This window comes from Stegastes partitus, unplaced genomic scaffold (assembly GCF_000690725.1).
Source record: "Stegastes partitus isolate 25-593 unplaced genomic scaffold, Stegastes_partitus-1.0.2 Scaffold159, whole genome shotgun sequence".
NCBI lineage: Eukaryota > Metazoa > Chordata > Actinopteri > Pomacentridae > Stegastes > Stegastes partitus.
The window spans coordinates 420882-433596 of NW_007577890.1; the positions used below are offsets into that span (position 1 = coordinate 420882).

The window sequence follows — 12715 nt, forward strand, 5'->3', positions numbered from 1 at the left end:
AGCAGAATTTCTTCAGCATCACTGAACAAAAAGTTGTTATATTATAGCTGATAAAGGGAGACAGCCATAAAACTGGCGCTTCATACCAGTGAGAGGATCTGTAGTGTATTTACACAAGCTAAATAATTGTTTTCCCAATCTCTGTTTGTTGTCTGTCTCAATAAGAAGTCTTTGTGTCACCTATCCAAGACTCACAGCTATAGGTGGTATGAGGACCAACGTAGCGTATTACTGAAATATTCATGCTTCTGTCATGGACCCACAGTGCCATCTAGCGACAGTAAATGGTCCGGTGAGGTCAGAACTATATCACTATTAAAACTCATGTTACCCCTGATAAAATGTATTAAGGTTTAATAGGTATAATCAGTCATGTGGGAATAAATGCTCCACCCCATGTGTTATGGTTCCATATGCTGACATACATTCCTCATATGTAACATTTGACATCACATTCCTTGTGAGGGTTATGGACATGTTTTACTGTGTGTTTTGGATCCTGCTGTTTTTCCATGTGTGCTCGGTTGGCTGTGCGTCTCATTTTCAGGTTAGGCGGGGCTGGTCGGAGGAGGACGCTCCCTTGTTGGCACAGCTGCAGCTCATTGTCTCATCAGCGGACAGGTTAAAGCCACTGATCACCTGGACTCCTGTGCCAGACGATTGTGAACACCACGAGTGGTACATTCAGGCTGTCTAGTTTCGAGCACATGTGCCTTTTGCTAATTTATCTTGAGTCACGAGTAACCGTGGTTGTTCTCTCTTTGTTCTCCAGCATCCTCTCCACCAGTCTCTGCGTCCAGCCGTTCCCCTCCACAGCAGCCTTTTCCACTACCAGAACACGAGTTGGATTTTGCCCCTTCACGAGCACCTGCACGAGAAAACCCTACACGAGCACCAGCACGGGAAATCCTCGCACCAGCACGGGCACAAACAATCTCTACATGAGCACCTGCATGGGAAATCACCCTCCTGCACCGCCGCTACGACCAGCGCACCCACCCCGGATTCCTCACCTGCCTCCTGGTGCTCCACACCCCCCGGATTCCCTTAATAAACCTGTTTTTCCCCTTAATCCCTGTCTCCTCGGTCGTTTTGGTTCCCACTGCATGCCGAGCGGCTCTCAGCCGTCACATTCCTATTTTTATTGCATAGCCTAGGCTATTTCTAATGAGGTATACACATGTGGACAAAACTCCTACTTCATTGTTTAAAGTTTGTGTAGAATAGTTAATAAACCTTTCTTATTTAGATCAATTCACGGTTTCGTGTCTTTCTTTGTGTGGGAACTGAGGCCAATTTAATCAGAGTTTACAGCTTTCAGATAACACATTGATAAATGTGATTTCACATAAAGTATATTTGAGATTTCATTTAGAATAATTCCTCAGTAAACTGAGATGGTGTCCCTAAATCATTGAGTGCAACTGAACTACAAAGCATAGTTCTAACATACGCTACACTTTTGCTTTTAAACTCATCCATCAGTCAGACAGATCCAGTCTTATGTACTGGATGCAAATGTTTGGCATGTGTGTGTCTTACCACAGCCGAGCTCATCCTCCTCATTTTCACAGTGCACCACTCCATCACACTGAGCAAAAGTGCTGATGCACTGAGATGATGAGCCACAACGGAACTTCCCCACACAGCTCAGACCAACTGTAGAGAGAGATGAGACTGAAATTATGTGTGGTCCTTGAAAGTGACAGTCGCGAAGGTAGATTGTGTGGTTCAGTTCTATTTAGACCATATTTAAGAACAAATGAGATATGATACAGAAGATAATACTTCCGCATTTTTTATGCACAGTAGTATGCACTAAATAGGTGGTCCTCTACACTGATACAAATTTGAGGAAAAGTCAAGTCAAAGATACAACTAGATGCTTGCCAGAAGCTTGTGGACAGCAACCAAAAAGTGCCTAGCTGAGGTGAAAATGGCCAAGGGACTTTTAATCATATATTAGCATAGCAACAGATTTTGTCTTATAACCACAAGACCTATAATAAATGTACAGTAAAAAAACAAATCAAAATGCATAATTGTTTTTTTTTTGACAAAGATGGACAAGTTTCAATGATTCTGTCATAGAAAATTCAGAGTTGTAGGAGTCAATGACAACTCAAGGTTGCAATTATATTCCACAGCCCACAGTCAGATGGTCTGTAAAAATATTTGCTAGAGATGATTAAACTTAGATTCATCATTAAATAGTGCACATCTTCAGATGGGGAGAAAACAGAAATACAACAACATTGTGTTCATTACCATGTTACCTGTGACTGTGAAATACCACTTTCTTGATCTGATCACTTGCTTCAGCCAGTGAAACAAATCATTTCTGCTGCTGCTTAACTTGGCTTATTAGTCACCTAGCTCACTGGCAAGCATGAAGACATTTCTGAGTCAGTCCACATTGCCAAGAAAGGCTTGGTCAAAAGTTGCTAAAATAGGAAAATAACCAGACAGTTATACTGAGTTTGGTTTTACTGACAACAGAATAAGAACTTTAATGATCCCTGAAGATTTTTTTTTTTACAGTTGCAAAAATTTCTGAATCTATACTACAAAGTTATTATTACACACAAACACAAACGCACACACACACACACACACACACACACACACACACAGCTGACTTTCTTAATAAGTTTTTTTATTTTATTTTATTTTTTAGCCGTTTGGTGTCATCCATCCTCAAGTTTTTTCCCCCAGCAGAGTCAACTAATAACCACAGTGGCAGAAGCTCTTGTGGAGAAGTTTCCATGTCTTAAGGAGCCAGGGTCATTTGCAGGGATGTATGGCAGGCAGCAACGTATCAAGTACAAGATGCACAATTACCGTGCCGAGTTGAAATCACGAAAGCATGCCTATTCTGAAATAGAAGTAAACACATTAAAGAGAAAACTAGCAGATGAGGCACCCTGTCAAAAAATGTAAAAAGACCAAAGAAAGCAGAGGTTAATTATCTCCCTCCACATCCTGTTGGAGAAAATCAGGACTCATTGGAGAAGGAGCGGCTTGAGTTGCTCAATGATATGAAAAAGAATAATGCAAAGATAATGGCAGAAAAAATGTCCAAAACCTTTTCAGGTCGAAGAATGGAGGTGGTTACCCTCTGCCCAGCTGTCGGTGTCCTCAGAAACAGGTGACTTGCATTGTTCAGTGAGACTCAAGTAGGAATGTTTGAGATACAGTGCTGTGAAAGAGTATCTACCCCCTTCTCAAATTCTTATTTTTTTGCACATTTTCCCCACTTTAATGTTTAAAATCATCAAACAAATGTAAATATCAGACAAAGATAACCCAAGTAAACACAAAACTTGGGTTTCAAGTCTGGACTTTGACTAGGTCACTCAAAAACCTTCGTTTAGTGTTTTTTAAGCCATTCAGAACTGGACTTGCTGGTGTGTTGTTGTCCTGCTGCAGAACCCAAGTGGGCTTCAGCTTGAGGTCACAAACTGATGGCCGAACATTCTCCTTCAGGATTTTCTGGTAAACAGCAGAATTCACGATTTCACCAATCACAGCAAGTCGTCCCAGTCCTGAAGCAGCAAAGCAGCCCCAGACCATTACACTACCACCACCACCACCACCATGTCTGACTGTTGCTATGATGTTCTTTTTCTAAAAGCCTGTGTTACTTTTATGCCAAATGTTTGTGAAGATTCTCAATCATCCAGGTCATGGTTGTTCTCGTAGTTAATCGTTGCAACTGGACTGCTTGACTTTCTTGAAGACGTTTTACCTCTCATCCAAGCGATTTCATTCCAGTCAGAACTGATGAAGCCTCTTGGATGAGAGGTAAAGCATCTTCAAGAAACTCAAGTAGTCCAGTTACTACAATTAAACTACGAGAACAATTTTACGCCAGATGTAATGTCAATTACTTTATTTCTCATCTGTTCTTTTGTTGCACCTTTTTGAGATCTTTTGGCCAACTGCATTTTGTCAGACAGATTGTATTTAAGTGATTTCTTGATTGAACAGGTCTGGAGATAATCAGGCTTGAGTGTGGTCGGTGAAATCTAACTCAGCTTTCCCCAAAATGACCCACAGTTAATTCATGATTTAACCAGGAGGGCAATTACTTTTTCATGGCACTGCATACAGTGCAGCTGGAAAGTATTCACAGCGCTTCACTTTTACCATGTTTTGTTATGTTACAGCCTTATTCCGAAATGGATTAAATTAATTTTTTCCCTCAAAATTCTACACAAAACACACCATTATGAAAACTTGAAAAAAGGTTTTTTGAGATTTTTACAAATTTATTAAAAATAAAAAATTAAGAAATCATATGTACGTAAGTATTTACAGCCTTTGCTCAATATTTTGTTGATGCACCTTTGGCAGCAATTACAGCCTCAATCATTTTGAATATGATGCCACAAGCTTGGCACACCTATCTTTGGGCAGTTTTGCCCATTCCTCTTTACAGAACCTCTCAAGCTCCATCAGGTTGGATGGGAAGCATCGGTGCACAGCCATCTTCAGATCTCTCCAGAGATGTTCAATTGGATTCAGGTCTGGGCTCTGGCTGGGCCACTCAAGGACATTCACAGAGTTGTCCTAAAGCCACTCTTTTGACATCTTGGCTGTGTGCTCAGGGTCGTTGTCCTGCTGAAAGATGAATCGTCGCCCCAGTCTGAGGTCCAGAGCGCTCTGGAGCAGGTTTTCATCCAGGATGTCTCTCTACATTGCTGCATTCATCTTTCCCTCAATCCTGACTAGTCTCCCAGTTCCTGCCGCTGAAAAACATCCCCACAGCATGATGCTGCCACCACCATGCTTCACTGTAGGGATGGTATTGGCCTGGTGATAGGCGGTGCCTGGTTTCCTCCAACCATGATGCCTGGCATTCAGGCCGAAGAGTTCAGTCTTTGTCTCATCAGACCAGAGAATTTTGTTTCTCATGGTCTGAGAGTCCTTCAGGTTGATTTTGGCAAATTTTAGGTGGGCTGCCATGTGCCTTTTACTAAGGAGTGGGTTCCATCTGGCCACTCTACCATAGAGGCCTGATTTATGGATTACTGCAGAGATGGTTGTCCTTCTGGAAGGTTCTCCTCTCCACAGAGGAACGCTGGAGCTCTGACAGAGTGACCATCGGGTTCTTAGTCACCTCTCTGACTAAGGCCCTTCTCCCCCGATCGCTCAGTTTAGATGGCCGGCCAGCTTTAGGAAGAGTCCTGATGGTTCCAAACTTCTTGCATTTACGGATGATGGAGGCCACTGTGCTCATTGGGACCTTCAAAGCAGCAGAAATCTTTCCGTATCCTTCCCCAGACTTGTGCCTCCAGACAATCCTGTCTCTGAGGTATACAGACAGTTCTTTCGACTTTATGCTTGTTTTGTGTTCCGACATGCACTGTCAACTGTGGGACCGTATATAGACAGATGTGTGCCTTTCCAAATCATGTCCAATCAACTGAATTTACCACAGGTGGAGTCCAGTTAGGCTGTAGAGACATCTCAAGGATGATCCGTGGAAACAGGATGCACCTGAGCTCAATTTTGAGCTTCATGGCAAAGGCTGTGAATACTTATATACATATGACTTCTTAGATTTTTATTTTTAATAAATTTGCAAAAATCTCCAATTTTTTTTTTCAAGTTGTCCTTGTGGTGTATTTTGTGTAGAATTTTGAGGGAAAAAATGAATTTAATCAATTTTGGAATAAGGCTGTAACATAACAAAACGTGGTAAAAGTGAAGCGCTGTGAATAATTTCCAGATGCACTGTAGATATAAATATAAATATTTGTTCTAACTGCCTGTCTGCTGTGTGTGTTTGACTTTGGGTCCTTCTATTGTGCTTCAAAACACAACACCAACAGCTTCATATAAAGCTGCAGCTACCAAGTCTTGAAATATTCCTGGCTCTTACTGACTCCCAATCAAACAATGTAAACATTGCTCTGAGGCAAATTAGGGCTGAAACAGTGCATGTAATTACTCGAAACAGTGCATTATGCCACATTCAGTGTGGTATGAAATTTCCTCCATTTGGTAGCCCTTTTCTTGCCAGAGTGTATACCCTTTGCCAGCCCGTTCTGTAGTACACAATAGTCTGACTGCACCACACTGTCATTCTACTACACAGGAAAAAAACACCCAGGCTTGTTTGTATTTCTGTAAACCAGTCACAAGTGTCTTGAGCTGAGTTGAGTGACAGATGTAGCTTTGGTGTTCCCTCAAAAAACTGATGGGTGGGTTGTTTTAATGGAACATTTGTATGCAGGGAGGTGAACACTGTAATTAAATGGATAATCCACTTAAAAAGTAGCAGGATTACCTTACTGTTTGATCCAAATCTTTAGCAAAACTTGACATGTTCAGTGTGAGAGATCGCTGCGCCGCTGTGTCAATTTTTGAATCACCTCATACTACATGCTGAGTTTGGCTTCAAGCAGCCAGAATGTGTGACTTCTCTGCTCACACTGTCCAGGTTAACTGACCAGTGACTACAGATATCCACAGACTTTTACAATGTCTTTTTTTCTTCTACTTTTTTTTTTTTTTTTTTTTTTAAACAAGTTGGCTATAACTTCAGTGCTGACAAAAAGAGAAAATTCAGCATTACTTTGTGCAGTTTTTAAAGCTGACATCATGCTGCTGGCTGAGATGGCCAACTAAAGATAATTATGAATATGTTTTTTTAATAGACATATATTCATTATCTCCTGAGAATTCATCACCCGCAGAGGGAGTCATAGGGGTCGGGTGCTAAGAGGACTGGGTGGTGGTCGAGGGGGGCTGCCTCGACGGCTTGGTCCGCATACACAGTCTCTGGTTGTTGGGACATGGAATGTCACCTCGCTGGGAGGGAAGGAACCTGAACTTGTGCGGGAGGTTGAGCGATATTGGCTAGATATAGTCGGCCTCACTTCCACGCACAGCCTGGGCTCTGGAACCCAATTCCTAGAGAGAGGCTGGATGCTCCATTTCTCTGGCGTTGCCCGCGGGGAGAGGCGGTGGGCTGGAGTGGGCCTGCTCATTGCCCCCCAGCTTATCCGCCACATCTTGGAGTTCACCCCAGTGAACGAGAGGGTCCCGTCCCTACGCCTTCGGGTTGGAAACAGGTCTCTCACTGTTGTTTCGGCCTATGGGTCCAACAGCAGTGCAGAGTACCCGGCTTTCTTGGAGTCCCTGGGAGGGCTACTAGATAGTGGCCCGAATGGGGACTCCTTTCTTCTACTGGGGGACTTCAACACTCACGTGTGCAATGACAGTGAGACCTGGAGAGGGGTGATCGGTAGGAACGGCCTCCCCGATCTGAACCCGAGTGGTGTTCTGTTGTTGGACTTCTGTGCTAGTCACAGTTTGTCCATCACGAACACCATGTTCGAACACAAGGGTGTCCACATGTGCACGTGGCACCAGGACACCATAGGCCGGAGGTTGATGATCAACTTTGTTGTATCATCAGACCTCCGGCTGTGTGTCTCAGACACTCAGGAAAAGAGAGGGACAGAGCTGTCCACCGATCACCACTTGGTGGTGAGTTGGATTCGCTGGCAGGGGAAGAAGCTGGTCAGACCTGGCAGACCTAAGCGTATTGTGAGGGTCTGTTGGGAACATCTGGTGAAACCCACTGTCAGCAGGGTTTTCAACTCCCACCTCCGGGAGAGCTTCTCCCAGATTCTGAGGGAGGTTGGAGACATGGAGGCTGAGTGGTCCATGTTCTCCTCCTCCATCGTCGCTGCGGCCGCTCGTAGTTGTGGTTGTAAAGTCTCTGGTGCCTGTCGTGGCGGCAATCCCCGAACCCGGTGGTGGCAGCCGGAAGTAAGGGATGTTGTCAAGCGGAAGAAGGAGTCCTACCTGTCATTTTTGGCTTGTGGGACTCCTGAGGCAGCTGACAGGTACCAGCAGGCCAAGCGTGCAGCAGCTCGTGCGATCACAGAGGCAAAAACTCGGGTCTGGGAGGAGTTCGGGGAGGCCATGGAGGAGGACTATCGGTCGGCCTCGAAGAAATTCTGGCAAACCGTCCGGTGCCTCAGGAGGAGAAAGCAGCTCTCCACCAACACTGTTTACAGTGCGGGTGGAGACCTCCTGACCTCAACTGAGGAGGTCGTCGGGCAGTGGATGGAATACTTCAAGAGTCTCCTCTATCCCGCCATCACGTCTTCCGAAGAGGAACCAGAGACTGTGGACTCAGAGGCGGACTTGTCCATCACCCGGCCTGAAGTCACCGAGGCGGTTAGAAAGCTCCTCGGTGGCAAAGCTCCAGGGGTGGATGAGATCTGTCCTGAATACCTTAAGTCTCTGGATGTTGTGGGAATGTCCTGGTTGACACGTCTCTGTAGCATCGCGTGGTGGTCGGGGACAGTGCCTCTGGATTGGCAGAGCGGGGTGGTAGTCCCTCTGTTTAAGAAGGGAGACCGGAGGGTGTGTTCCAACTACAGAGGGATCACACTCCTCATTCTCCCCGGTAAGGTCTATTCCAGGGTACTGGAGAGGAGGATCCGACCGATAGTCGAACCTTGGATTCAGGAGGAGCAGTCTGGTTTTCATCCTGGTCTCAGCACACTGGACCAGCTCTATACCCTCCATCAGGTGCTCAAGGGCTCATGGGAGTTCGCCCAACCAGTCCACATGTGTTTTGTGGATCTGGAGAAGCCGTTCGACTGTGTTCCTCATGGTGTCCTGTGGGGGGGGTGCTTCGGGAGTATGGGGTCCAGGGCCCTCTGTTAAGGGCTGTCCGTTCCCTTTACAACCACAGCAGGAACATGGTTCGCATTGCAGGTAGTAAGTCAGACCTGTTCCCAGTGCACGTTGGCCTCTGCCAGGGCTGCCATTTGTCACCGGTTCTGTTGATTATTTTTATGGACAGAATTTCTCAGCGCAGCCAGGGGGCAGAAGGGGTTTGGTTTGGGAACCACAGAATTCATCTTTGCTGTTTGCAGATGATGTTGTTCTGTTGGCTTCGTCAAACCAGGACCTTCAGCATGCACTAGGGTGGTTTGCAGCCAAGTGTGAGGTGAGCAGGATGAGGATCAGCACCTCCAAATCCGAGGCCATGGTTCTTGACCGGAAAATGGTGGCTTGCCCTCTCCGGGTCGGTGGAGAGTCCTTGCCTCAAGTGGAGGAGTTCAAGTATCTCGGGGTCTTGTTCACGAGCGAGGGGCGGATGAAGTGTGAGATTGACAGACGGATCNTTTCCATACGTTGACCATGGCAGAAGTTCTGCGAAGTGTTTCCCAAGGGGAATGGTTCACATCTGTAGACCTGAAGGATGCCTACTTTCATGTCCCCATTGCTCATCGACACAGGCAGTTTCTACGCTTTGCCTATCGAGGCCACCACTGGCAGTTCAGGGTGTTACCGTTTGGGCTCTCCCTCTCCCCAAGGGTGTTCACGAGATGTGTGGCGGCGGCTCTTGCACCCTTGCAGGCTCGGGGCACGAAGGTTCTGCCGTACCTCGACGACTGCCTGATCTGTGCACTGTCTCAGACTCAGGTGGCCCAGGACACAGGGTGTCTCCTCTCCCATGTGGCTCAATTAGGCCTCAAGGTAAATCTGGAGAAGAGTTGCCTGGCACCTTCTCAGTCCACGATGTTCATCGGTGTGGCCTTGGACACCGTGACTATGAGGGCCTGTCCATCCCCACAACGTATGGATGACATCCTACAACTTCGAACCCTCTTCCAAAGGGGCAAGTTGGTGCCCTATGCCACGTTCCTTCGTCTCTTGGGCAAACTAACATCTGTCACAGCGGTTGTTCCACTAGGCTTGCTGTCGCTGCGCCCACTACAGAGGTGGCTGCACAGCTTCCACCTGGATGCCAAGCAGCACAGGCACAGGAGGATTAAGGTGTCACAGCAGTGCCTTCTCGCCCTGGCTCCATGGAGGGACAGGGCCTACATGTTAAGAGGCATCCCTCTTGGCTCGATTTCATCCCACAGAGAGGCTGTCACCACAGACGCATGCCCCCGAGGATGGGGCGCAGTGTGGCAGAGCAGGATGGCCCACGGGCAGTGGTTCGTGAAAGACCGCTCCGAACATATCAATGTGCTGGGGCTGCGAGCGGCACATCTAGTACATCATAACCGCCAGAGCACTCGATCACTCAGAATCCACGTGTTCTCGCGAGAAGATTCTGTAGGAACAGATACTGTGATGACACTGGAAGATATAGTCTCCCCCGGGGTCATCNGTCTTGTTCACGAGCGAGGGGCGGATGAAGTGTGAGATTGACAGACGGATCAGGTCAGCGTCTGCAGTGCAGTGGTGAAGAGAGAGCTGAGCAAGGGGGCAAAGCTCTCGATTTGCTGGTCAATCTACGTTCCTACTCTCACCTATGGTCATAAGATCTGTGTAATGACCGAAAAACAAGATCGCAGATACAAGCGGCCGAAATGAGTTTCCTCCGCAGGGTGGCTGGGCGCTCTCTTACAGATAGAGTGAGGAGCTCAGTCACGCGGGAGGAGCTCGGAGTAGAGCTGCTGCTCCTCCACGTCAAAAGGAGCCAGCTGAGGTGGCTCAGGCATCTTTTCTGTAAGCCTTCTGGACACCTCCCTGGGAAGGTGTTCTGGGTGCATCACACCAGGAGGAGGCCTTGGGGAAGACCCAGGACACGCCGGAGAGATGATGTCTCTCGACTGGCCTGGGAATGCCTAGGGGTCCCCCCGGAAGAGCTGGAGGAGGTGTGTGCGGGAAGTCTGGGCGGCTTTGCTAAGGCTGCTGCCTCCGCGACCCGACTCCGGATAAGCGGGAGAAGATGGATGGATGGATGGATGGATGGATGGATGAATATATTCATTATTTTTATACTTACTGAGAGTATTCAACATTTGAGTGCCATCATTTTTCACAATAAGAATGATTGCCAATTAGGCACTTTTGAATAATTTCTTCTTTTTTTCATAAAGTCAGCAATAGTTGCAGTCTCATTTGCTAAATTCCAGCCCTTAAGATGTGACTCTGGACTCCAAACTGGTTCCAATGTAAAAATGCGTTGTCAGCTGCTAAATCTGTCACCTGCTCTTAATCCAATTGATCCTGTTTTTTAACACTAAAGATCAGTCTGAACCCAAAATACTAAAGCTCAAAGTAAAGGTTGTAGCAGAACAGACATCAGGCTGTTACTGGGTGCAAAAATATAAATGTCAAACATTAATGATTTGAATCTTATTAACTTATCCAATAACATTCACACTCTATGAAAAGACAGTTCATACTTTGCTCATATGAGGTAACTGACAATCAAATTAAAGCTAGAAGTGGAGGACAAAGTGTCAGTGATCTCATGTTATCTCAATGCACTGTGTGAGGGTGAACCTTAGCTGTACAACAGGCAAGGACTACATCCAATATTGATGGAGTAAAGGCAGCCCATCCTACAGTGGCTTCATCATTAGTCATTGTTAACACTGAATTCCTCACCTCCAAGACCAATGCTGAGAGCGAGAGTGAGCACCACAATGATACATGAAGTGATGAGCAGTTCGAAGCGGTGGGCCAGCACTCTGTTCTTCCAGCCTTCTGCCAAGTCATCCTCTGATGAGAAAAAGGGGGTTGGGAACATTTACGGTGTTACGTTATTGTGAGTCCTTGAGATATATTTGTCTCAGTAGGCTCCAGCTCCAACACTGAGAAGCTGAAAAAGCATTTAAGCCACGGAACAACAGGCGTCATCACACTAATAGTAGTTTTTCTTTAGTCATAAGCAGAATGTTTAACTTCTTGTTAAGACATAAATCTTCAGCAGGACGCTATATGTGGAACTGAGTTCAAACAAACTACAGCATGTGTGTTCATGGTGGGAAAGGAATGTGACGCTGTATGACATAGACTCTAGAGCAGGGGTGGGCAATCCTGGTCCTCGAGGGCCACAATCCTGCATGTTGTAGATGTTTCCCTCTTCCAGCACACCTGATTCAAATGATCAGGATTGTTATCAGGCTTCTGCAGAGCTTGATGATGAGCTGATCATTTGAATCAGGTGTGTTGGAAGAGAGAAACATCCAAAACATGCAGGATTGTGGCCCTCGAGGACCAGGATTGTCCACCCCTGCTCTAGAGGAACAAGATGCATCAGGCTTTGGATAAACACACACTGCTGGTTAGTTGGATACTTTTCATAGAATTTCCTTAGAAGAGAACACATAAATTGATACCTACATTACTCTTAAGCAAATCCATATTCAAATGCTTAGTGTGGCTGTTTGGGAGTTAAAGCTGTTATGACCTATCTAATTCTCCTCAAGTCTTTAACAACCAAGCATGTTAAAACTTTTTTAAATGTACATTGGAAATATCTACATATAGAATAGTTTTATATGACATGAATTTTTTTTTTTAAATTACATTTTGAATTTTCTTTTCTTCTTTTTTTAGAGTGATGTTGATAAATCAACATGATACACTTTTTTTGTTCAGGGACCTGCTGAATTAAAATCAGGAAAAATGGGTTTTGAGGATTTGTATATGAAAAGTCTCCAGAGACAGAAATACAGCCCTGTCTGTCTCTGCATTCCACAGACCGGCTGTTGATTCATCCTTTGACTTATAGACCCTGTTCTGGAAGTTCAGCGATGCTGAGAGAGGATGAAGAGGCCAACACAAAGAGAAACACTGGAGACTCAGATGACCTTAGGTTGAAATAAGGTTTACTGATCAGGAAAAGTGACAGTAACAGAGATCATATTTCTCCTGTATTAGCTTCTCTTCACTGGCTCCCTGTAAAATCCAGGAAAGAATTTAAAATCCTGCT

General features: G+C 45.7%; 1 protein-coding gene across 1 annotated transcript in view; it reads right to left on the reverse strand.

The window, feature by feature from the left end:
• Positions 1–12715, reverse strand: part of tmprss3a (transmembrane serine protease 3a) — a 71549-nt gene that overhangs the window by 56130 nt on the left and 2704 nt on the right. Inside the window, exons 2-3 of the mRNA XM_008279460.1 lie at positions 11386–11499; positions 1543–1659 (exon numbers count right to left, since the gene is read on the reverse strand). Coding sequence (XP_008277682.1) covers positions 1543–1659; positions 11386–11499 — 231 coding nt within the window. The remainder of the gene's footprint in view (positions 1–1542; positions 1660–11385; positions 11500–12715) is intronic.